The sequence below is a fragment of the Erpetoichthys calabaricus genome, chromosome 15, assembly GCF_900747795.2.
Source record: "Erpetoichthys calabaricus chromosome 15, fErpCal1.3, whole genome shotgun sequence".
In the NCBI taxonomy this organism is placed as follows: domain Eukaryota; kingdom Metazoa; phylum Chordata; class Cladistia; order Polypteriformes; family Polypteridae; genus Erpetoichthys; species Erpetoichthys calabaricus.
This window is the reverse complement of record NC_041408.2, coordinates 80,042,527-80,069,681: the sequence shown is the minus strand read 5'-3', so window position 1 is coordinate 80,069,681 and position 27,155 is coordinate 80,042,527. Positions and strand designations below refer to the sequence as shown.

Genomic DNA, 27,155 nt, shown 5'->3' with positions numbered 1-27,155 from the left:
GAAAGCAAAATATATATACAGTCGAACCTTGCTAAGTTGACCTTCCCTAAGTCGAAAACATCCCTATGTCGAATTACTTGTTAGTCCCCGGCCGAATTCCCATGCTAAGTTGACCTTCCCTAAATCGAAAACATCCCTATGTCGAATTACTTGTTAGTTCCCGGCCGAATTCCCATAAGACCAATGAATTTTAGATCTCCTCAACTTAAAAACTTTTCGGCTCCCAACCTCTGTTAGTCGAATTTTCTATGGCCTTTGGGTTATTATTCTGAGGCTACATTTCAGAACACGTGGTCTGGAAAACCAAGAAAAGGGATGCAAAGTCTTATCTTAAGGCATTCCGCAAGGGATTAAATGACTCTCTGAGGGTAGGACGTCTATTTTGAGACCAAAAATGTCCGAAAACTGAAGGGAGTGGCTGGAATAATCCGCGTCCCTTTGGTGCTCCACGAGTCATAACCAACCGGGTGGCGTCTGGAATTTCCAAATTGTCTTAAGAAAGACGTTTTTAACCCATTTTCCCTTCACCTTAGTCAGTCTCTTGTTGGGAGGAGCCTTGAATAGAGTTCATTTCTGTGTGCTTCTCCATAGTCTCCCGTACGGTACGTGCCCCGAAAATGGCAACTGGTAAGCGTAAGCTTAAAACGTTGTCAAGCGCGGAAAAAGTTACCGTCATCAGAGCCGTCGAAAAGGGCAACAAGAAGAAAGTGGAAATTGCAAAGCAATTTGGCATTCCCACAAGTGCGCTCTCACTGTACAGATTTTGAAACTGTACAGTGAGAAGTCATGTGGCCATCAGAAGAGGATGAGGGAATGTGAGTATCCCGTCATTGAACAATGCGTTTTGAAGTGGTTTGTGCAAGCGAGGGATAGGAACGTTCCTATTGACGGGAAGCTTTTGCAAGCAAAAGCAGAAGAATTTGTCAAAGAGTTGGGCCATTCAGAATTTAAAGCCAGCAATGGTTGGCTGGACAAATTCAAGAAAAGACACGGAATTGTGTTTAATAGGCTATGTGGCAAAAGTGCGCAAGTGCCAGAAGAAGATTGCAGTCACTGGATACAGAAACTGCCAGAAATTGTTCAAGATTACAGTCCTGATGACATTACTGCAGACGAAACTGGTTTATTCTTCAAATGCACTCCAGACAAAACAATGACTTTCAAAGGTGAACCTTGCCACGGCAGAATGAAAAGTAAGGAGCGCGTGACTCTTCTTTTGGGCGCAAACTTGAGTGGGTTAGAAAAATTGCCCGCATTGTTGATTGGGAAATCATTGAAACCCAGATGCTTCAAAAATGTGAAATCGCTACCTATGCATTACGAGGCCAATAAGAAAACTTGGATGACATCAGAGCTTTTCTCCAAGTGGCTGAAGAAAGTGGATGCAGCGATTGTCCGGAAGAAAAGAAGAATCATTCTTTTCATTGACAATTGCACAGCACATAACCATATCCCTGTCATGAAAGCTGTGACAATCAAGTTTTTGCCGCCGAATACGACATCAAAGCTTCAACCTCTCAACCAGGGCATCATCTATCTATCATTAACAATTTCAAGTTGCGATACCACAAACTCTTTGTGAGAAAATTGCTGCGGGATATCGAAGATAAACGCCCACTAGGAATTGACCTGCTAGAAGCGATGCGAATGGCCCAGAGAGCTTGGGATGAAGTTCCAGAGGAAACAATCAAGAATTGCTTCAAAAAAGCAGGTTTTGGACAGCAAACCGTTGACGATTCAGAGGAGCACTTGGAGGGAATGTCAATGGAAACAGACGACGCACTTGCAAGTCTCGAAGAATGGTCCACGGTTCTGACAGCTACTGGCACCAATAAGGAAGTGTCCTTTCAAGATTTTCTCGAAGTTGACAGAGCCTGATTTAACATGGCCTTTAGACCTCAGGACAAATAATCCAGACATATACTGCTAATCATTACTACTTTGTACTTTTGGCTCCAAAAACTAATGGTGCTTGTCCACTCATGGCTAGCAAATGTATTAGTCAAGTATTTGTGGTGGAAGTGGTTACTTAATCTGAAAGTAATAACCTGTGTGTTCAGTAACGTTTTTGGACTCTGTGGATGTGGAAAATATGATGTGTGCCTTCTTTCCAAGTAAGTTTTTAAAGTGTGTTTATTTGGCTCTTTGAAACTTATCAATTCCAACCCCCAATAACCAACTTGTATTTTTTAGACATTGTGGCATGTGTATCGATATATTAAAGATAAAAGAATGTTTCTAATCATCATATATGTAAATTGTGTGCAAATAACACTTACCAATTGCACTTTGGCAGCTAACATATAACCCTTTGTTTGCCAGCAGAGTTGTAGGACAAAGCGCATCTCCCTTTATGTCAACTGAGTGCACAGTACAGCATGGCATGTCACTTATTAGTTCTACCCTCTTTTTTTTTTTTTTTTTTTAAGATTGCTATCTGCTGCATGGGGATAATTGTTCAGTCGAAATCACAAAAGGTAATTTCCATTTCTTTCTTATGATTTTTACTTACTATGTACAAATGCAGTGGAATGCTTAATAGTCTGACTGTAAACAATTGCATAAGCTAGTGAAAAAGATTATAAATACAAACAATTTCTGTACATTTTTCAATTGTACTTCAGCTTTCTTCACTTTTGTCCCTATTTACTTGATTGTGTTAAGTTGAATACTAACAGTTCATTCACTTCCACATACCTAAGCTGCAACAAAAATAAGTTTTGATGCAACTGCAATTGCTGTTTGCTCTACTGACAATGTTTTGTTGTTGTAAATGCAGTTCACAGGTCATGCCATCCAAGTGGAGTTTCATTTTTGTCATAACAAACCTTGATGGGTTTGGAGATGGATGGTATTATACACCTATTCAAATGGTAAATTTACAAAGGTCCTGTGTATTACCACAATTTAAAGTTAACTTTCTGTGTGGTTGAACTGAAAATGTTGAGAATGCTTGCAGATGTTATGTCAAGTGGAAAAATCTTCTGTGGCTGCAGACTTGAAGAATGTGTATACTACACGTGAATGTCTCAGTCAGTGTCTATGAAAATTTCAGTTTGTAGTAGAAAGTAGTCTGGCAGTGTTTAGATTAAAGACCACCAAAACTTTCATGTAAAAGAAAGTAAAATAATAGGAGGAATCAGAGGAAGGGCTAACAAATATGTTATCCAGCTAAACTTAAGGTGGAAGAACAGGGGCCCGCATCTGACTGGGAAAAGAGCTCTGACACAGACAAGTGTCTTTCACTAAAATTAAAAGAAAAACAGCTTTTTAAAAATTCAGAATGTTTCTTTTTGTCCTGTATATAAAAAGAATGCTCTCAGCTTCTTTTCAGAGCAGCAGCTCACATTCTGAATCAGAGAAGGAACAGACAGTCTTAAAAATACAGTGTATATTGACAAAAGAATGTGCCCTCAATTCTTAGTAAAGAAAACCTTGCGTGAGAGCCTATTTATAATGCTGTTAATCAAATTAACCTTCTATATTCTTGAACACATTAGGAATATTTTATTTGAATTTTGGGTTGTAATTAAGACAAGCTGAATTGCTGTGCACTCAATACACGATGCTTGTCAGTTTGAAGATGTGCACTGTGGTGAAATGTCAGCAGTGAGATGGAAACTTGATATCTCTAGCTCTGAAGTGAGCGCTTTGCAGCATGAGCTGACCGGAGAGCTACATCAGTCAGACAGGCAAAGCTTGTATCTGAACAATGTAACTGGTGTGCTTCCCTGGCAAAGTCAGCCGTTCTCTCTCTCTGTCCACTCCCACTTTCTTGGTGCAGTGTTGCTGATACAAAATGAAATGCTTGTGTAGTAGCTTTTTTGTATTTACACATATATACAGTAATCCCTCGCTATATCGCGCTTCGCCTTTCGTGGCTTCACTCCATCGCGGATTTTATATGTAAGCATATTTAAATATATATCGCGGATTTTTTGCTGGTTCGCGGATTTCTGCGGACAATGGGTCTTTTAATTTCTGGTACATGCTTCCTCAGTTAGTTTGCCCAGTTGATTTCATACAAGGGACGCTATTGGCAGATGGCTGAGAAGCTACCCAACTTACTTTTCTCTCTCTCTTGCGCTGACTTTCTCTGATCCTGACGTAGGGGGATTGAGCAGGGGGGCTGTTTGCACACCTAGATGATATGGACGCTTGTCTAAAAATGCTGAAAGATTATCTTCACGTTGCTACCTTCTGTGCAGCTGCTTCCTGAAGCGACATGCTGCACGGTGCTTCGCATACTTAAAAGTTCGAAGGGCACGTATTGATTTTTGATTGAAAAACAAACCCTGTCTCTCTCTATCTCTGTCTCTCTCTTTCTCTGCTCCTGAAGGAGGGGGTGTGAGCTGCCGCCTTCAACAGCTTTGTGCCGCGGTGCTTCGCATACTTAAAAGCCAAACAGCCCTATTGATTTGTTTGCTTTTCTCTATCTCTCTGACAGTCACTGCTCCTGACGCGCACTCCTTTGAAGAGGAAGATATGTTTGCATTCTTTTAATTGTGAGACGGAACTGTCATCTCTGTCTTGTCATGGAGCACAGTTTAAACTTTTGAAAAAGAGACAAATGTTTGTTTGCAGTGTTTGAATAACGTTCCTGTCTCTCTACAACCTCCTGTGTTTCTGCGCAAATCTGTGACCCAAGCATGACAATATAAAAATAACCATATAAACATATGGTTTCTACTTCGCGGATTTTCTTATTTCGCGGGTGGCTCTGGAACGCAACCCCCGCGATGGAGGAGGTATTACTGTATTATGGATTATTTTTATGTACATGTTTCATTAGTACAAAGAAACATTTTATGGAATTTTACTTTATTAAAACATTTTATTTAATGGTCACTGAGATATAACCATACAAAATTTTGTTTTATTGAAAAGAACAAATAATACTTGCGATTGACAATTTAATGGCGAAAATACCTACAATAACACTAACAAGGGACAGGAAGCTTGTACAAGGCTGGCTATGTAGGAACTGGTTATGTGTAAAAGCATTTTAAAAGGAGAAAAAAACAGATTGGTAACAGGATCTGCCAATACAGATTACACAGAATTTCAGATCTGTATTGGCCCAAAAAACCCTGATGAGAACATTCCTAACAACAAATGCTACTACCTTTCATACCTTAAAGCAGCCAGCTGTAGGACCTTATCAACACCTTGATGATCCAATGCCCTCACAAGTGCTTGAAATGTTTCTTTGTCCTTCATAATGTCATTCAACTCTTGCTCAATTCTGGACCCCTCATCACAGATCAGCCGATCCAAGGTCAGAATTATTTCCTTTGTTGCCGGCATTTCTTTTAAACTAACAAGGAGCATCTTTAGCTCCATATCCTTAAAATCCAACTCCTCTTTTGGTTCTGTATTGTCAGAATAAAGAAACAAAACATGAATGAAATAGTTACCAAGCGCAAAAAAGTAAAACAACACCTTATATTTGTTTGACATTCTTTAATTTTCTAATAAAATAACATTAGCCCAAATATTTTAAATACTCTTGTAGTCTGCAATTATCATCTTGAAGGTTAAAAAAGCCTGATCCAAATCATGTGAACATAACTGAATAATCACTTGTAAACAGTATACATGTATTTATATATAAAATGTATACTATGACAACAATACATTTGTTGTCCCACCACACTCCCAAAAATTTAAAAAAGCACTGGTTATATACAGTCAGATGAAAAAGTTTGGGAATCCCTCTTAATTCTTTGGATTTTTGTTTATCATTGGCTGAGCTTTCAAAGTAGCAACTTCCTTTTAATATATGACAATGCCTTATGGAAACGGTAGTATTTCAGCAGTGACATTATGTTTATTGGATTAACAGAAAATATGCAATATACATCATAACAAAATTAGACAGGTGCATAAATCTGGGCCCCCCAACAGAGATATTACATCAATACTTAGTTGAGCCTCCTTTTGCACATATAACAGCCTCTAGACGCTGTCCTCCTATAGCCTTTGATGAGTGTCTGGATTCTGGATGGAGGTATTTTTGACCATTCTTCCATACAAAATCTCTCCAGTTCAGTTAAATTTGATGGCTGCCGAGCATGGACAGTCTGCTTCAAATCATCCCATAGATTTTCGATGATATTCAAGTCAGGGGACTGTGACAGCCATTCCAGAACATTGTACTTCTCCCTCTGCATGAAACCTTTGTAGATTTCGAACTGTGTTTTGGGTCTTTGTCTTGTTGAAATATCCAACCCCTGCGTAACTTCAACTTTGTGACTGATGCTTGAACATTATCCTGAGGAATTTGTTGATACTGGGTTGAATTCGTCTGACCCTCGACTTTAACAAGGGCCCCAAGTCCATGAACTAGCCACACAGCATGATGGAACCTCCACCAAATTTGACAGTAGTTAGGTGTTTTTCTTGGAATGCGGTGTTCTTCTTCCACCATGCAAAGCACTTTTTGTTATGACCAAATAATTCCATTTTTGTCTCATCAGTCCAAAGCACTTTGTTCCAAAATTAATCTGGCTTGTCTAAATGAGCATTTGCATACAACAAGCGACTGTTTGTGGCGTGAGTACAGAAAGGGCTTCTTTCTCATCACCCTGTCATACAGACGTTCTTTGTGCAAACTGCGCTGAATTGTAGAACGATGCACAGATACACCATCTGCAGCAAGATGTTCTTGCAGGTCTTTGGAGGTGATCTGTGGGTTGTCTGTAACCATTCTCACAATCCTGCGCATATGCCACTCCTGAATTTTTCTTGGCTTGCCAGACCTGCTGGTTTAACAGCAACTGTGCCTGTGGCCTTCAATTTCCTGATTCCATTCCTTACAGTTGAAACTGACAGCTTTTTGTAGCCTTCCCCTAAACCATGATACTGAACAATCTTTGTTTTCAGATCTTTTGAGAGTTGCTTTGAGGATCCCATGCTGTCACTCTTCAGAGGAGAGTCAAAGGGAAGCACAACTTGCAATTGACCACCTTAAATACCTTTATATCTCATGATTGGACACACCTGTCTATGAAGTTCAAGGCTTAACGAGCTAATCCAACCAATTTGTTGTTGTAAGTAATCAGCATTGAGCAGTGACAGGCATTCAAATCAGCAAAATAACAAGGGGACCCACATTTTTGCACAGACAGTTTTTCACATTTGATTGAATTTCATACAACTAAATACTGCTTCACTAAAAATCTTTGTTCGGAAAACACCCCAGTACTCAAATGTTCCTAGGAAATGAAAGATATACCACTGTTATCTTTTTCTTGAGAGTAAATTATTATGCAGGCTGAGAGGGGTTCCCAAACTTTTTCAAATGCCTGGAGTTACACGCAATGGATGAACACAGCTGGTCAAATTATATGTTTTATTGACATTTGAAGGAAAAAAAAAAACTAAATATAACTTTGAAAGCAAACTAACTAAAATATGTAAACATAAAAGACTAAATGCAGTATTTGGAAAGGTTTGTTGACTACAAATGTTAACAAAATATGTAATTAGACCAACAGTGTCCAAATTTTTGCATGGAACTGTAGCTATTTCAATATCGTTACCCTTGTGGATGACAGAATGAGAACATCTTGGTAAAAAGATTTCACCACAATTATATTACTTGTATCACTTTCTAAAAATGAGGACAATACCTTTTTTGTCTATCCCAGCAGAAAGTTTGTGCACATTGTAGATGTAACTAAGAGCAACAATTGACAGCATTTGCTCTGGACTAGCAGCAGAGCTAGACTTTTTCCCAATACAACGTTTAAGAACAGAACAGATGTCACTTGCCACTAACTGCTCTGCCAGACTCTTATGGTTTGATACCAGCACGATGACTACTAGTAGACCATTTCGAACAGCTATTGAACACCTAGATGGAGGAAGAAAATGAAAAATTTACTAGATAACCTAATTCCTGAACACATTTACAGATATGAATAAAAAATGTGGTGGATATGGGATTTGTCTTTAGATGAACCAGCATTTCAGAAAAGTTAATCAGTTACATTAACAACTTCACAAACTAAACTACATCCAAAATGCAATATCTGGTATTTTAGGAAATATTTGTATTTAGAGCAACATTGTGATAACCTGGGCAAAATGTTACTGCTGACAGGACAAAGTATAAAGCATAATTTGAGTTGTACAGTATACCATATCTCTTTATATCATAAATGTCTTTACCACTGAAAATAGTTAAGACCATAATGAAATACTGACTGACTATTAAGATATTTGCAGCATTATAAAGACTGATACTGTGAACTGATAAAAGGCAACCACATATCTGGTTATGTGGAAAGTAAGGATGGGGAGAGGTAATTGTTCAGGTTTAGATTCAATTTATTATCCCTAAGGTGAAAGGTGAATGCAGCAGTGGCATACACTGATAAAATATTATTTCAAAGATAGACTATAAATTAAGAAAAAAAAATGTCTGTCAAGCAGGTAATCTACAACTGTGTGAGCCAGCTCACCACCAAGTTTTAATTGGTTAATGGCTCAGCAAATTTCTTTAAGTAAATGTCCACATATGGCCTTTGTTCAGGTAATACAACTACAAAGTCAATGTTTGAACTAAGATACTTTTGTACTGTATACACTTGAGTTTTCTGTGTCGTTCCTCAAGTGAGTGTTCAAGTCTCTCAGTAGGACTACAGAATCAGTAGATGGTACCCTCTGAAAAACTGAATGTCCTCTAAAAAGGGAAAATACTTTGAAATGTTGTTTGGTGCGTACATGTAAACACTTGCTGTTAAAGATGCATTTAGGTGACCTTCTTGCTCACCAAAAAAACTCCAACTGTATGGCACAAAGCCAGTGCTTGTGACACTCCTCACAGCCAACCTGAGCTCCCTATGGGGCAAATCTGTGGCAGCCCCAAATTGGCATGAATTGAAACTACACACATACAGACTAGAAAATTACAGAAAGATGGGTCACCATTAGACAGAAGACCAAGGTAAGAGATGCACACTATACAAGAATATTAATGTCAAAGTTGGAGATGGTCAAATAATTCTATGACCTCACAGTCTTTGATAGCGATCCTGATAATTCTGTGGTAGTAAGGTAATCAAATGGTCACCTCAAAACCAGTCCCCAGAAAGAGGGAAGTAACAATAGTGGGTGACTCAATTGTTAGTGAAGGGCCAGAGAGAGTTTAATATGTTATGTTTTATTATGTGAAATACAAATCAAGTTATTCCTAAACTATACAATCCATTATTGAGGCCTCATCTGGAGTTGTGCACCAAAAATGTGCTCACATTTTACAAAATTACATTGCAGCACCAGATAAAGTTCACTGAAGAGTGACAATACTGATTCGAATACTGAGGAATGAACTATGAGGAAAGACAGGAGAAGTTCAAACTTTAAGCAGATGGAGATTAAGAGCTGATATCGGTAATGTGTCTGAATTATGAAGTGAATTAGTAAAATGAATCTCTGCTGTTATTTTTAAAATGAGTTCAGCGACAAGAACATAATGACACAAAAAGAAACTGGTTAAGGGTAAATTTCACACAAACATAAAAGTGTTTCTTCACACAGACAGACAGACATATGGAATAAATGACCAAGTACCGTGGTAAATAGTACCACTTTGGAGACTGTGAAAACTGACCTTTATATTTTTCTAAAATTAGGGGAATAGGATTGTCACATTTTGGCAGTCCTGCAGATTTAAAATTTTAATCTGCAATAAATTAATTATCCCCTGAAAGGACACCGAGCAAGTTGTAATGTATAACTTGTACATGAGAGCTTTAAGTTTACACTATAAGCATTAATCTAACAGTTTTTTGTTAATATATTCAAAATGTAAATTTATGCACTTACCCTTGAGTATTCAACATTAGATCTATTGCTACAGGAATGGCACTGAGAAGACCCTTTGACCCTTTAGGTGTTGCAGAACCAATACTAGCAAATATCTCTAGCATCATTTGTAGGCCTGATTCAGAAAGTGGCAAGCATCCTGAAAGATTCCGCACATCATGCTTACTAGCTCCAGTTATAACTTTTAAAGCCTGTAGGCAGAGAGAAAATGCGTCACATGTACAAAAACATCCTGTTACACTGTACCCTTGCCATAACTCAGTTCAATATACTGCACATCTTCACTGAACAGTCACAGAAATAGAAAAATTAACTTCAGTGGTAGAAGTCACTTCCAAATGTGCACACATCTTAGGGCCTGCAGATGTCACTTTATGCAGCAAGAAGCTGAGGCAGAGCTAGAGCTAATTTAAAAAAACGCCAAAAAGCAGAAATTCATCACAAGGTCATCTATAAAGCTCAGCCTGTGACAGGCTTGTGATGCATAATTCAGAAGTGTAGACAAAATTCATTTTGTGTAACACACACACACAGAAATGTACACGATAGTCTATAGCAGTTGTGGGAAGTACTGATACGCACAACACTTTTTCACAAAAGCAGACATGCTTCAGTGGTGGCTGCCATGTATACTGTATAAACAACCAATATATTAAAGAATGGAGAGCCTTTTTCCTGATGTATTATGCCCCTTGTTAGTATTAACAGAGTAAAACAAAATTACTACTGCACAAACCTTGGTTTGTTTAAATGATAAAAACACAGAAGGGCACAGACATTTGCTGAAATTCCATGTTTTATTGGCTAACTAAAGTGTCATTTTGTTTGACTTCTCACTACATTCACAATGGCTAACACAGTACAACACCCTAGTACTACTGAAATTCTATGAAAGCTTTTATTGAGATGTTATCTTTGTTATATGTTTTACAGACTTTAAAAATTTAATCTAGAAGCACCAGTTAGTCTTGCTTAAACAATAACAAACCAATCTGGGGGGTTGCAGGTGTGTGACTGGGATGTATAGGGGAAATCTACCAGTGATAGATTTGGAATATTACAGAACACAACAACAGTGCATTAATAAAAAAAATATTGGCCATTCCGGTGGAATACACAAAAGAAAAAAGGAATGCAGCTTTATTATCAAAATTGGCCAACCCACGGCTTAGCATACGCCACATAATTATTTACTGATGGGTGAACACTTCATGAAAGACACAGTTGTCCAAATGGGGGTGTAGGGTGTGAGGATACGACTGAGTGAATGAAAAGATGGAACTCTGTAGAGAGCAACATACAATTGTGCGTGACTGAAAACTGGTTTTGGCAGATACAGGCATATCTTTTTGAAAGTTTGTCCCTGCACCTTATTAATTGTCATTGCAAAGGCCAATCTAACAGGAAATTGTCTGCGTGTAAATGTATATATATATATTTTAAATGTTTTTAAGCACAAATATAGTTAATTATACCATAGAATGCATAGAACTAAATGTAAAAACATTGAATAACACTGAGAAAACCTTCAACAACAGAGAAAACTTAACACTGCAAGAGTTCGCGCTATAGCGTTACGAACCGCTCGCTAAAAACAATTTTTTAATTAGTTTTAAGCACAGGGAAAAAAACGAACATCTGAAAAATCCGTAATTTAATAAACCACCAAGAAAAGTAACATTGCATGCTACGAACCGATCGCTGTAAACAGAAGTGAAAACAAAATCAAGCCCGGTGCATTCTTTAACTGCCTTCTGTGCCTTATGCTTCCAGCCTGTCTGTGTGCGTCTCTCTCTCTCTCTCTGGAATGCACAGGGTGAGACTGAACACGTGCGGAAATCAGCGGCACGCACAAACCGAAAGGGAAACTGGCTTGTTCGTATACCAAGTGTGTGGTCGTCAACAGATGCAAAAGTTTGGCAAACTTTTTGCAGTGTTTGGTGAGGTGTTGCGTGCTGGCACATGAGGCTCAGTTGTGCGTATCCCATGATGCTGGAGGAGGGTTAGAGTTGGCAGGCGGGGCTCTGTCTTGCGTGCGTGCGTATCCCACGGTCGGGCGACTTGGTAGATTATATATAGAAAAGCAGCCGGAACCGAAAAGAACAATGAAAAGTCAACATGGCTCAGAGGTGCATGTGGACTGTAGCAGAGACTAAAGTGACTGAGGTGGTGTTTGGTGAGGTGCTGTGTGTCTCGAGAGCGAGGGTGGACTCAGGAGGAGGGTTAGAGTTGGCGGGCGGGGCTCTGTCGTGCGTATCCCATGGTCTTGGAGTTGGTGGGTGGGGCTCTGTGAGTTGGCGGGCATGGCTCTGTCTTGCGTGCCATGGTCGGCTGCTTTAGTGAATTTTATATATATATATATATATATATATATATATATATATATATATATAAATATATATTAATATATATATATATATTGATTATAATGACTAGTTGTGCTACCTGTCTAAGATGGGTTGAAATCTAACTCCTCAATAAAAAGACTGGATCCCATTCAGCTAATAAACTGAAATTTCTCAGGATGGCATATCTATGGCAGTACATATATACTAGGGCATTTCGATTCAGCAATACTTAAGGGTAAGCCCTCCCCAATAATAATAAAAAAAGCTAAATACCTTAAAATCTCAAAAATGCCTTGATAGTTTTGATTGAAATTTAGTGATGTTGTAAAAAAAATGAACAGCGGCAAACACACTTTTTTTATTTGTTGACATTTGTTGTTATTAATGCTCTAGCTAGTGTCCCAAATTTTGCTTTAACGCTGATAGCAATCACAGAGAAATAGGACATGATGATTTATGTCTGTCTGCAGAAGTGAAGTGAAAGGAGCAAACTTAACGAGCTCAAAGATGACACATTTAGCAAGTGTTTGCCAGGCATTGTGGCTTTGAAAGTAGTCAATTTTGCTCAAATGAACTAGTAAAGTTATTTTGTACAAAGACTACATATAATTAAAATTGTTGTTTTTTTTTTTTGTTTTTTTTGGACTGCCATCACTATTTTACAGGGAAAGGATAATGAGGAAGGAATATTCATTCAGGCATTATAGTCATCCATTCAGGCTTTATAGTCGACGGCTAAGTTTGGGAGGAGCCTGCTTTATTTTCACATCACTCACCAAGAACTATAAGACAGGATTCATTGTCGTTTCACCCTGACTCTGCTTAATTATTCTCCTTCTTATTTTCTTTCTTTTTTATACTATTCATTCTTGTGTACATTGGACCGGGGATTTAGTGTTTGGCTTGGAAGGGTGTCTGTTGGAAATGGGATCACAAAATGAGCACCCAATCACTTTTTTATGTACATGTGTAAGAACTGGATTCTTGATTGCAATACACTTTCATATTTAATCAGGGTATATCATCAGGGTTTCTTTCAAGTATTGGCGAGTGCGGAGAAGAGGGGTCGAAGACTGAGTTTTTAATGCTGGTATATCTTTCGAACATCGTCCACTTCCCTTACAGGTGGTGAAGTGTAGCAATCGCATATCTTATAAGGAGACTGTTACAATTTAATATATATAGTTTATGTTATCTGCAATGTTGTGCAAAAGCAAAACTTGGGACTACAATTCCCATCAGCCAATGTGCTGCTTCAGACAATTTCATTAGAGATCACAAAGTTTAAATAAGAATATTGATAAAAGTGGCATGTCTTTAATGGTACTGACTTCTACAATTTTCTTCCCTCAACCTTTCTGGAATAACAATTTCAATGTCACACGGGATTGGTTTATCTTAGAGCAATGTTCTCAATTTTTATGGCCTTGGGACTCAGTTTTACCCTTTTAAGTTCACCCTTTTAAATTTTAAGTTAAGGCCCATAGGAAGCATTTGATGAGTGGGGATGAAAGGGGTTCCCTTTGTGAAACAAGTGCAGATACATAAAAATACAAATTAGCTACTGACACTAGAACTGATGCTTACTGATCTACAAAACGTTTTGAGCAAAGCTGGATAACATAGTTAGTGTAGTATTATCAAGTTAGGGCTGTCAGATCAAATGTTGCCATTCGAATACAATTCAAATTTTTTAAAAAGGGTCTTCCTCAAAGGCACAAGCTAACATTTGATTGTCAAAGAACAGTTGTTTGACCTGCACTAATTTTGGTATTGAGTTACACCAGACACACAATATGATACAGCAATATTTTACTAATCTGTTTTTATACTTCACTTCCAAAATCAGCATTTTTTTCTAATTTTGAACGATCAGCTTGTTATCTTCATTAGCAAAACTTACAGCCAGACCCCTTTACAACATAGTGTTCCTCTGTTATCCCACTATAATGCACTTTGATCCACAAGAGCAGAGCAGAGCAGTTTTTCTAAATGCTTCTCCTGTGCCCTAAAAGTATTACTTTGCATTTGATTCTGTCCCAATCACTCTTAAATTTGAAATGCCTAATAGTTGTTTAATTCTAAGACTTCCTCATTAAACCAAATGGAAAATAACTGTCAAAATTCTGATTTTCCTTTTATTACAAAGCTTTAAAACCCAGCTTTAAAGAGCCTTGTCAGTCAACATGCTATGTCCCACAATCAGCATCCATGTTACGCGACTCATGGTTTGACACATAATGGTTAAAACAATGAGGGGGTAATTAAAAATACTCAGGCAAACTTATTAAAATATTGCTACATCTGTAAAGGGGAATAATGTATTCTGACATCCTTAAACAAAATGATTTGCACTTGTCATTCCAACAAATGGCACACCACAAATATTTCTTGTAATAAAATGCATTACCCACAAATGTTAATGATGAAATGTATATCTGTTATATGACATGTGGTATAGGTTGGGTAACCTTTCTAAATATAGTGCTAGAAATGCAATTCCTACAGCTCTACTCCATAAAAAAGAACAATGGCACTGGGGAATGCCTGATGAGGATTTAGATGACCTGGAAGTGCTTTTCATAAGGTTGCGTCCTGCACAGAAAGTTCGATTTGAGTTATTTAAAATGACTTCTCATCACTCTGGCAGGTATGCTAAGCATTTGGAGCAGAGTACCGGCTACTGATCAACTAACAAAAAGGTGGAGGAGGATTTGGCACTGTTACAGATAAGAAAAGGAGGAGGAAGGTAGGCAAGTGCAGTCTTGTACTGTATAGTCCATCCCACCCTTCGCAACAAAGCCTTCTGTTGTTGGGCACTGTTGCATCCAGAGTGTCGTCCTGGGTTCAGGGTCTGCTCAAGAGCACCCCTAACAGTCACAATGTAAGCATTCCTCTGTAAAACTTTTTTTTCCCTTAGCAGTAATTTTATGTGAATTCATAACAAAATAAAAAGTGCGAAGAATGTCTGACAAAACTCAGTGACTGCAGTAGTTACTTACTGCGAGCGATGCTTGCTGAACTTGTGGACAGCCAGCATGCTCCTGCATGGAAGACAGGATGGCTTTGACACCACCCTCTGTTGCAAACATGACCCTCCATTCGTATTTCAGCAAAAGGGCATGAACCATCTGTAGAGCGCACACAGTCTTCTCTTTGGATTGATTGGTAAGCATCTCCACCAACATTTTCAGTAGTTTATCCCTTGCAACAGAAATACAATGCAATAGAAAACTCAATGCATTTACTTGTCATTGGTTAGTTTCAAATTACTGTAGAAGATACCAACATATTTATAAAAACTGTGAACAAAATATTACATTATTTTAGTAATTTTAGTATAGAGGAATCTGAGAAATGCTTTTTCTAAAATTTCAACTGAAGTGTTCAATGCGTTTTAAATGGATATTAGGACTTAAATTCTCCAATGTAAGCTCTTAAGTATCACACTTACCGAATGGTCTGAGCAGAATCTGTTCTAAGTGTAATTCTTTCTTGGGTCTCCTCCTCCAAAACCTTAGTCATAAATTTAAGACCAGCCAGCTGCTGGCCAGTATCCATACTGTTCTTCTTCATAATGTCAATTACTTCACTAAACCGTTCCAGATAGTTCTTCTTCCCTTGAATTTTTGGATTGTTGAATACTATGAGAAGATTAAACATTCATGTGGATTTTTGAAACCCATACATTTGCATTAAAAATGTATAAACCTCCAATCCCCCTTGACCCCTACCCCACCAACACACTTTCAAAATGTAACAGGATTCGCCTACTATTTTTAATATTTTGTTTACAATATGCATTTATTAGTCACGGTGGTCAAGGATAGAGGAAGAAACTGGAGTAAAACTGTCAAAATATGTAAACCCTTCACAACAGCTGCATATTGTTTTGAATTTTATTTGATAATGAAGAGACTTGGAAACAAAAGACAAAAAAGGGAACACTATTCCATGCCAACACATGACAACTGCTGGATGCTGCCATATGCATATTTCTGAATAATACTTGTAGCAGTGGTGCAGACTGACGGAATCCATTTCCCAGCTGCAACAAGGGTTGTGCCCTGATTGGATGTCCGCAATAGGCACAAGGGCTGCTGGGGACAAGAAGGGAAGGCAGGAACATTAAAAGGGAGCCAGCTAAGCAGCAAGGGGAGCCTGCTCTCTGTGTTTATGTTCACCTGTTTGTCTCGCTTGCCACAACCTCTGTGGAATATCGTTTACACCTTGGATCATGAACCTGTGAGGATGTATGGACGGTCTCATGCCTGCCTGTCGTGTGAGTAGTGTTGAATTGGTCATTGTGCTTCATCAGAGGGTGCGCTCCCCAAATCTCATCACCCCTCATTGCATCAGGACTATTGGTAGGACAGATTATTACATTACTTATGGAAACCTGCTCCCCAGGATCACCATCTTTCATTTCATACCTCTTCTTCCGTTACTGCTGCATTGGGACTGTGTTAAGGACTTTGTCATGTTTATATTGTTAACTGTTAGTATTTGTTATTACTGTAAGGGAAGGGGACGTTCACCTGTTTATATTTCCTTGTCGTTCAATATATTGCATAGTTATTTATTTGATTTGCTATTAATTAGTGTCTCTGTGTATGAGGTTCCTGGAATCCCCACCAAAAAAGAAATGTCTGCAAGATGCCTGAAGAAGGGGCTTGAGTTGCCTCGAAAGCTTGCATATTGTAATCTTTTTAGTTAGCCAATAAAAAGTGTTATTTTGTTTGACTTCTCATTACATCCATAATGGCTAACACAGTACAACACCTTAGTACTACAGACTAACTTGATAAATCGGATTATTCAGATAACAACAACATGATTGGTTCTTCTTAATCCAATTCAAGATTGCGAGAGCCCTCCGTATACCATTCCAGCATCTGGTACAAAGCAGGAAATAGCCTTGCATGATGCACCAAATCCAATGCAAAGCCCATTCACACAAACTTCTACACTTATGCCTGGTCAATCAAGTATTTCCAATCATACTAACATACAAACCAGACAGGAGAAAGGGAAAAAAAAGAAAGAAAAATAAACAAAAAACAAAAATAAAACAAATATGCACACTCATGGGGAAATTTCATAAATTGGACACAGACACCGACAAAGACCAGACACAGGATGCAACCATAGGATGCTAAATCCATTCAGTAGTGCTAGTCAATGTGCCACCACCCTGCCCTAATTTTCAGATAGCAGTTAATAAATTATTAATAATGTGCACATATGTAATAGTAGAAACCTACAATGCCACACACATTTGTTTCTAATTTCCTCACTCAAACACTTGCTTTCTTAATAGCATTAAGTGAAAAACATTAACAATAAAACAATTGGAAAATGCAGTTTACTCTTTGCTGGAAAGAAAATTAGTCAGTCCTACCTTTCATTTTTTCTTCTATATCACCTGGATAGTTTAGCTCCTCGTCTACTGGCAATTCCACATCTGTATTAGCAGCAGGTGAGGGATCTGTGGCTAAATCCTTTTTAAGCATATTGGTATTACCAAGTGAAGATGATGGACCCTCATCCCCAAACTCCATATTTAAGGCTTCACTTAACCTTTCCTGCTCCAGGGGCCCCTTTCTTAAATAGTGCTTGATGTAGACATGTGAGCTTTGCAAATCACTCAAAGTGGCTGCTTGTGAATGTTCAGTTAAGTACTGCAGCAGTTTCTGTGCCACTTCCACAGGTACAGGCAACTGGATCAGACCGACTTCATCAATTTCATACATCTGTCAAATGAAAAAAGGAAGAAAAAAAAATGACAATCCTAAACCATTTATGCAGATTGATTAAATGAAGTACTCATCACGGAATTAAGGGCCCAACTTGCACCATTTACAACTATAAAAGACCCTTTAAAACAACAGGTATAACTCGACTGCTAAACAATTACATTTTGTTGAAATATGGCAAAAATCTAACACAATGGCCATATTCACAAAAGAGAAGTCTACAAAACAATGTAATTAACTACCTCCAAACACTATGTAGAACTGAAACCAAGATATTATAGAGAATAAAAGTGACTTCTGATATATTTCAGTATACTTTTGAATTCTAAAGGCTAGTTAAAGAAAAAAAAAGTTACAACTTAACACAGAATGCATTTAGGAGTATTCCTTCATACCCACGATGGAAATTTCATAGTGACGTTATGGACAGGGAATTGGCTTTATACAGTGTATTCACAATAAAAATGTACTGAATTTGTGTGTAAAAATATAAGTATTTTTCTATCCAGTGTAAAAACTATTGGGCTTTCATTTATTGATTAAATTTATTCACTCAAAACACAGTAGAAGACAAACCATACAAATACCAGTGCACAATCTCACCTGATAATCTAAGCTTTGACAAATGAGTCTGTTAACCTCTTGCTGCTGTTTGAGTTCAAGCTTCTTGATGAAAAACAGCAGCTCCCACCATTCCGCCCGACTCAGGACCCTTGAATCCTCACATACACTCTCTGCCAAATAAGGCAATGAATAGAGTCCCCCAGGAGGCTTACAGAAAAACATCTGACTTACTGCAAAAAAAAAAAAAAAAGTAAAAATATATTATCCAAACTACAATACCCAAATGCTTTAATTCCACAGTTTGCTGTGTTGATTTGAACTGCAATTTTTAAATGTTCTAATAAAGACAATATAAAAACGTGAAATTGTATTGTCAAATACAGTGGTGCAATTCCCACTGCTGTGGAAAATATTTTGTATATGTTATGTACTAGGAATTATATTCTATACTTTGTGAACAATGCTGTTTTACTTTCATCAAAAATATTTCTGCTATCTGTATATAACACTGTATTTTTGAATATATTATACAGAACTAAAGAAACTATATTCAAATTTCACAAATAAAAAACATACAGTGGGACAAGCATACTTTGCACTAAAATGCATGTTTTGTTTAAGAAAAGATTTTTCTTCAGATTGTCACTATAAATAAAGATATGCAGATATGCAATAGAATTTTTGAATTATAGGTAAAGATTTATATAAATACTTTCACACATATCCATAGAAAAACTGAGCTATGCCAAAATAATGGCTTAAATGTAGTGAATCTATCACAGCGAAACAAACTGGCTAGTTTTCTCTATTACATATAGTAAGTTCTCTTCATGTGACAATAGCAAACTTTAGAAGAATTTGCAAAAACACTTTTGCTAACTGGTCAAAAACGCAGTATGGATTGGAATGTGTTTTTGTTTAAATTTGGACGCTGTCTAGACTGATAATGTACATGCATTATGCAGAAAGACAGTAAAGAATGCAGGATTAATTATCATATTTTCCCAAATATAACATGCACCTCTATACAACCTGTACATTTCGTGTCTTTCAAGGAAGGAAAAAAAAAAGTACAGCCTACACACTTATATAACCTGCACATTTCCAAGCATACCTGCATTTTAGCTTTCTTTCATTAAAAAGAATATAAATAACTAGAACACCTTAACAAATGAACCTGCAACCAACAATAGCCCGCATATGCAAATTATTACACCACTGTTGCATCACTCATCATAAAAAAGTTATTCGTTACTAAACGACAGTGTTGCATTGTGCAAATGGCATTTTATAATAAAATAAATAATATTCTCCCTCTAACTGATATTTTGTCACTGCTAAAACATTTCGTCCTATTCTGAAACAGCAAACTTCACATAACTAACCAGTTGTCTCATCCACATGCTGAAAAGGTTCCTAACTTGTGAGTGTCAAACAAAAACAGATAATGCAAATGTACTACATATACAGTGCTTACAATTTTTTTACTACGTCACAAAATTCTAAACATGTGGAAAGAAAGATTGCCTTCCATGGTATGATTTGTACATAAACGCTTTGCTGCAATAAGGCTTCGTAAATTGAATTTTGCAGCTGTTTACGGGTTTAAAAAAAAAAAAACTTTTCATATTTTCTGTCGACAACATCGACTGGATCACTTTTATGAGTTGTACTTTATTTTTTATTGTTTGAAAATTACAGCATATAAGCACCAGTCATACTTCACTCAAACGCTGCAGTGGGTACAGCAGCTATAACTTTCAGTCATACCATGCTGTGTTCAAAGAACTGAACAATGTTTCTGCAAAAGAAAGAAACTCTGGCCAACAAAAGAGAACAAGCTACAAACTAACATTAAACATGACTGAAAAATAAAATGCTTTTCATTTGCTTTTGAATTGCCAGTGTTAAATTAACAAGTAGATTGTAAAAAGGACTGTTGTTTGCATATCTACACTTTAACGGTTAATTTAATATTGGAGTTTTTGCTGTGCACAGAAAAACAAAGCACTCCCTAGCCTATCTGATCACACACAGCGGCTTTTCTGTTTTACTCTAGAAAGCATTGCATTTTTGGCCAATTGCAAAATGTGTCAGAATTACCAGTATTATGATTTTGATTATAATTATTTATTAGCATTTTGTAAGACACTTAACATGTTAGAGCAGACTGCAGCAGATTTATTCATTTAAAATCTGCCGACAAAAACAATCACTGGAAACAAAATCAAATCCAGACTCATACGTCCGTTTAAAAATGCAACACTTAATTTTTTTTTTACAGCTTCTTGCTTCCTTCAATCTTGCATCAGTTTCTCAGACGCATCAAATTTTGTTACAGCAGCGCAGGTACCAATTTCTTTCGCTACTTCAATGACTTTTAATTGAAAACCAGCTTCATGTTTTCTTCTGATTGAACGCTCCATAAGGGATGCTCTTACGATAAAGGTGTATGAGGGTGTGAGATACAAAAAACACAAATCAGTGCAAATGTTGCTTCGGAGTAGTTCAGGTATTACTGTGTGGTCACATAGGCACAATACATAGAAAGAAAAAAAAAAAGGAAGTGTGATACGTGGTTACTCTCTCAGGTGGGCGTTAGCATATCATAATCTCTTGGACCAATAGCGTGAGTTTTCTGAATTTGACTTATATGACCGACATTATAAAATACCACAAATTATATGGTAAAATCAAGTCCCGACTTCTCTGCGAGTATATATGGTATTTAATATTATTCTTGTTTAAAGTGTTATTGTTTTTGCTGTGTTTGCTATTTACTCCAATTTTTCTTAGTGCACTTTTCTATTAATTATTTCTATAAAAATGAGCAAGTTGGAATTAGTTTTATCTATTTATGTTTAAATAAAGACAGTTTTTACATAGAGTGATTCTTGCACAGTTACAATCATGGAAAATAGCATATATAATTCAGCATAGATTTAACTTGCACAGTACACACATATAAAAGACAAAAACCCAGGTTCCCAGGTTCTGTTTTCACTAATGCAGGAATCTCTCATCTTGATAATGTTCTGCCTTCCTGTGCCTTAGTTGTCATTTGTTTCATGACATTAAACAAAAATTAGAAGTAATGTATGTATGGAAAGATTAATTAATTAGCCTAGGTTGAGAGAAAATAGCCTTTTATTTTTCAAAAATTCATTTACTTTATTACATTATGAGAACACAGATTAAATAGTCCATTATAAGGGCATGGAGTAAGCTTTAATGGTTCAATGCCAGCTAAAGTTTGGAGATACATTAAAATCAAATACCTGGTAATAAAGATTGATCACGTTCACCAGTGCTTAGTTTTAAAGTTTCAGCAAGTGTTGATGCTTTCTCCTGGGCTTCTTTCTCTGCCTGCCCACTTGTGCCACTACCTATGATCTCAACCATGTGCCAGTGTACCCAGTATGTCCTATTCAATGAATTCCAGTACACCTGCATAATCATATTTAATGACAGTTAATATTCATTTTTATATGTCAGAACACATTAAAAACATATTTCTGAATTCAAGTTCACACAATAATCATTCAAAAACCACAGCAGCAGTTAAAATGGCTAAAATAATAAGCAAATGAGCACCATGGCACTTTTAAAAGTACCAATTATGAATCTATATTTAGAAAATACTATACATATTAAATATAGTACATTCAGAAAGTATTCAGACCACTTTACATTTTTCACATTTTGTTATGATGCAGCCTTATGTTAAAATTGATAAAGTGCAAACAGGACTTAGACATTTTTGCAGGCCTGAAAGCCCCTTTGGCAGAGATTAGAGCCTAGAGTCTTTTTTGATATGGCGTAACAAGCTGTGGACAGCTGTCCTCTAGATTTGAGGATTTAAATCTGCAGTTCCTCTCAAGCTCTGTGAGGAAAAAGTCCTGTTTCTCATTGTCTGAGAGTCCTTTGTGCACCTTTTGGCAAACTCCAAGCTGGTTTTTCTGTGTATATTACTGAGGAGAGAAAGCCTACTGCACATCAGTGGAGAGTTGCAGTGATGTTAATCCTTCTGGAAGTTTCTCCCATCTTCTGAAAGATTCTTTGAAGGTTAACCGAAAATGACCTTCGAGTTCTTGGTCACCAATCTTACCAAGGTCATTCTTCTCCGACTGATCAGTTTGGGTGGGTGGCAAGCTCTACAAAGAGTCGTGGTTATTCCAAATTTCTTCCATTTAAGAATTACAGAGGCCTCTGTGCTCTTTGGAACCTTACTGCTGCAGACATTTTTGTAGCCTTCTCTAGATCTGTGCCTTGACACAATCTTGTCTCTAATCTCTTCAGGAAATTCTTATGAACTAATGGGTTGACACTGATCACCAATTCCACATTATTTGATCGTCCGATTCAGATTATTTTTTTAACCCTTTAGATTAACTTTTTTACACTAAAATCCTGCATAACCAGACAAATACATACATTAAAGTGTATTTTTACAATTAAACTATACACCACAGGCATAAATGTTCATTTTCTATTAACAAAATGAATTTCTGTAGGCTTATTGCTCTGTGACCATAAAATATTAAAATAAATAAAATCTCCTTAAAATACATACTTTTATAAAATATGTACAAAAATATTTATCCAGAATACATATGGCATAAAAGTAAATAAAATGCTAATCATAATTACATGCTGTCATATTGTTTAGTCTGAAACAAGGCTAAATTAAAAACAGCAGTTTTCATAATTTCTCAAAAAAAAAATTAGATTAGCTAAATTGTGCAACACTTTCATGCAATGCTCATTTTTCTTCAAAACCATATGTTATATACTAATACATCTACTATATATTATTTTTTTCGTCGTCTTCCATGGGAGAATACAACAATGATATTCTCACATCAATACTAACAACAGTAGTGGTTCAGTTGTGTGTTAGCACTCGACAAGCCACCTATGTGGCGCAATGGTAGCAAACCTGTCTTGCAGTAAGGAGGTTGTGAGTTCAAGTACCATGTCCTCTGCCTGTGTGAAATATTGTTAAAGGGTTATTTTTTTCATTTAACAAAAAATTCCTATCATGCACTGATAGTGTGCAAAGTGACCTATCGGCAGGGGGTTCCATACATATCTGTCTCTCTCTCTAGCTTTTTGCTGTTAAAATATACATTTCCTATATTTATACAGGTGTTTTTTTCCTACAGTGTATCAAATAGACATTTGTAATTATTGAGGGGTATTTATAAAATATGGATTACCATTTTAATTACGTAGTACTTGTTTCTTACTAAAACTTGTGCTGTATGACACACAGCAACAAATAATAAAAGGACAAATCTTTTAAAAAAGAGCCTATTTTTTACTAAACATCTATTTCAAATTTGTCTTTCTGTTTTCTTTTTCCAATTAAAAGTGTAAGCTGCTTCTCTGTCCAAACTCGAGACACACCAGTTTTAATTTAAAGGACAAAATAAAAAGAACTTAATTCCTTAAAGCAGCTTTTCTTGCCGTTTGTCTAGTTGCACAGGACAACTTATCCGATTCCTTGTATCCCCCAGTTTTATTACTCCACTTTCTTTCTAAAGGCTAAGATACCAATCTCCACTCCTTCACTGAAAAAACAAGCTTCCACTCTCTGGTCTTTGTTTACAGTGCAGGAAGTTTGCTGTAAAGAGCGATAAACTGTAATAACTTGCGTTAAGGGGCACTACAAATAAATTACTGTCAAGCTTAGAAAAGAAAGGGCTGAAAATATTGGCCTTTGTGATCAGCCTTTTTACCGATCTCCAATCAAGTCTTTTGGGGGAAAACGGGCCAATTTTGATGGGCAGCCAATCAATCGGAGCATCCCTATTTCCTAATTAAGTTCAATCAACTGAATTCACCACAAGTGGATTCAGATCAAGGTATACAGTAGAAACATCTCAAATAACACTTAATAGATTGGGATGCACAAATTTCAAGTGTCACAGCAAAAGGTATACATACTTCTGTCAATGTGATGTTTCAGTGTTTTTTATTTTTATAATATTCACAAAAATATCTAAAATCCAGGATTAGTGGTGTTATTCTGGAGGGTATTTAAGTGTTCCTTAATGGGTGGAAAAAAATGAATAAGCCTGCAACACAGCAAAATGAGAAAGAAGTTTGAATACTTTCTGAAAGCATTGTATTTTCACAATACATAACTGTAGTAAAAATGCAAACAAAAAATACATTTTAATATGAAAAATGAATCATTCATAATCAGTAGATGATTTTCATACAAAAAAATCTATTGACTTGGCAAACTTTCATGTACTTTCCTCATAAATTAATTCTAATGGTACTTTAACTCTTATTTCAGAACCCCATCTGATATTCTCTGTAAAATGGAAGAGGGGTATTGATATTATGTATAAGTCTTTGAAAGATCAAAGTTGATGGACCAGCTTACCTGTACTGGTGGAGTGCCATCATTGCTGTATCGAAACTCTCCTTCATCACCAGAACTCACTTCTTCATAGTCCTCTAGCATGCGGACAACCATTCCACTTCTCAATGTGTTCTGTACATATTCTACATAAGCAGCACGAGTAGCAAAGTCTGTACGAGCTTTAAAGCTATTTGATGCTTTCTTCTTTGGGGGTGGAGCAGCAAGGATAGTTTGGCAAGGTGTGCTGCGAGGTTGAAAAATTGATCGTATAATTTTCTGCTGCTGGTCTTCCTCAGCAGAACAAAACATAGACTCATGGTCCATCTGCCGGTTACGGTCCCAACCCATTACTCGCACTAGCTCTGATATAAGGTTGGCCATGGCCATAGTGAACTCAAACTCATGCTGGACACGTGAATGTTCATTCTGGTGTAGGGAGACTGTACCTTCCTGTCTCTCCGAGTTCTGTTCAGAGCTACTAGTGTTCAATTTGTCCATTAATGATGTAACACAGAGGTAGCGCTTGACAAGTGAAAAGAGCAGCTTCCCAGGTATCTGCAAAACACAGTTTAAGAGGCAAATTAGAAGCTCTGCTGATTATCTAAGGAAAACAAATGCCTGATACTATTAAAACTTTTATATGTTATAAACAAGTAGTATTTGAATTTAAGAACACTCAGACTCCCTGAAGTTTTGCCTCTTTTCCTTGCTTTTAAGGGTTTAAAGCATTTTAGTTGTTTTCTTAGACTTTTGGTTCGGGTCTTTACTGTTCTGTGGGCTTTACTCTATTGACTATGGTCTTTCCTTTCCTACTGTACGCTTAGTACTATATTTAATTTGTTTTGGAGAACGTCTTCAAAAAGGGGTAACAGCAAAGAGACACAAAAATTACAAAAGGGAGAGGAATCCACTAAAGTAAATACTGTATAAATATTAAAAGAGGCTTACATACATAAATACTTAATATACACAAATTAAAAAAAACATGCATTTTAAGACATTTTAAATTACAATGTATGTATGACAAAAAATGAATTTCCTAAGAAATCAGAATCAGTGGCTTAGTTTACATGAAAAACTGTATGGAGAAAATGTCACACAAGTACACAAATATCTACAAAGAACTATTTGCAAGTTGTTGTTGTGAAGTTGGCACACAACTAGTTATGAGTGGCGGAATGAAACCATAAAATGCTGGTGGTGTCCAGTACTACATTTAATCAAGCATTATGCATCTTCTCCTCCAATCAGGCAAGGATTTCCAGACAACACAGTTAAGGCCATTCCACAACGTCTCACACATGCTCTATCAGAGACATCTGTTTGGCTCTGCTGTTGCAAAATGCCATTAGGCCGGACCACCTCAAAATGATTTACAATTAGTGACAAAATTCCCAATAAATCATCTTTTCACTTTAAAGCACAGAGTATTATTACTATAGAAATTAGAAACTAACCAAAAAACATTTTCTCCTCCCATTTTCAGATAAACATGAAAAGGAGCCAACAACTTAAAAAATACTTCACACCCAAAAAAAAAGCCTAAAGTTGCAAGAGTACTTTTTGCTGAAATAGCAGCCAAAAATTACACAAGAGTCAAAATGTAGTCTTTCATTTGAAACTTAAGCACTATTAAAAAATATACAGTCCTTGTATCATATGTCAACCTTTATACATTAGGGAAAAGACAAATATACAATCAAAATTAAGATGGCACACACAAGAATAGCTGCAAGCCACAGACCAATGTAATCTTTCAAAACTTCAACAAGGAAACATCTACTTGATTTATGTGCTTTTTTATAAACAGATTATGTGATTCATCAGACCAGACCAGACCAACTTCTTCCCTGGCTCCATGGTCCACTTCGGACACTCACATGCCCATTATAGGTGCTTCAGCAGTGGACAGGGGTCAGCATGGGCATCTGATACACAGCCCCTTACACAGAAAGCTGTGCTGTAATGTATGTTCTGGCCCTTGTGAAAGTCACTCAGATCCTTATGCATGACCATTTTTCCTGCATTTAACACAGCACATCTATTGCTGCTTAATATATTCCAACCTTTGACAAGTGCCATTGTAACAAAACAATCAATGTTATTCACTTCACCTATCAGTGGTTTTATTGTTGTGGCTGATTGTTGTATATACGCATATACACAAATATATATGTGTGTATGTGTGTGTGTGTGAGAGAGAGAAAGAGAGAGTGTGTGTCAGGCAAACAAGCAAACAATTTGACATATTGCAAGTGAACTGACTCTGGTATAGAA

General features: G+C 36.9%; 1 protein-coding gene across 1 annotated transcript in view; it reads right to left on the bottom strand.

Annotated features, from left to right (window-relative positions):
• LOC114666296 (cullin-9) overlaps nucleotides 1-27,155 on the bottom strand; it is a 122,134-nt gene that overhangs the window by 65,422 nt on the left and 29,557 nt on the right. The window contains 9 exon segments of the mRNA XM_028821121.2: nucleotides 5,135-5,372; nucleotides 7,635-7,858; nucleotides 9,835-10,025; nucleotides 15,185-15,386; nucleotides 15,637-15,826; nucleotides 17,584-17,935; nucleotides 18,542-18,732; nucleotides 21,781-21,949; nucleotides 24,900-25,433. Coding sequence (XP_028676954.1) covers nucleotides 5,135-5,372; nucleotides 7,635-7,858; nucleotides 9,835-10,025; nucleotides 15,185-15,386; nucleotides 15,637-15,826; nucleotides 17,584-17,935; nucleotides 18,542-18,732; nucleotides 21,781-21,949; nucleotides 24,900-25,433 — 2,291 coding nt within the window.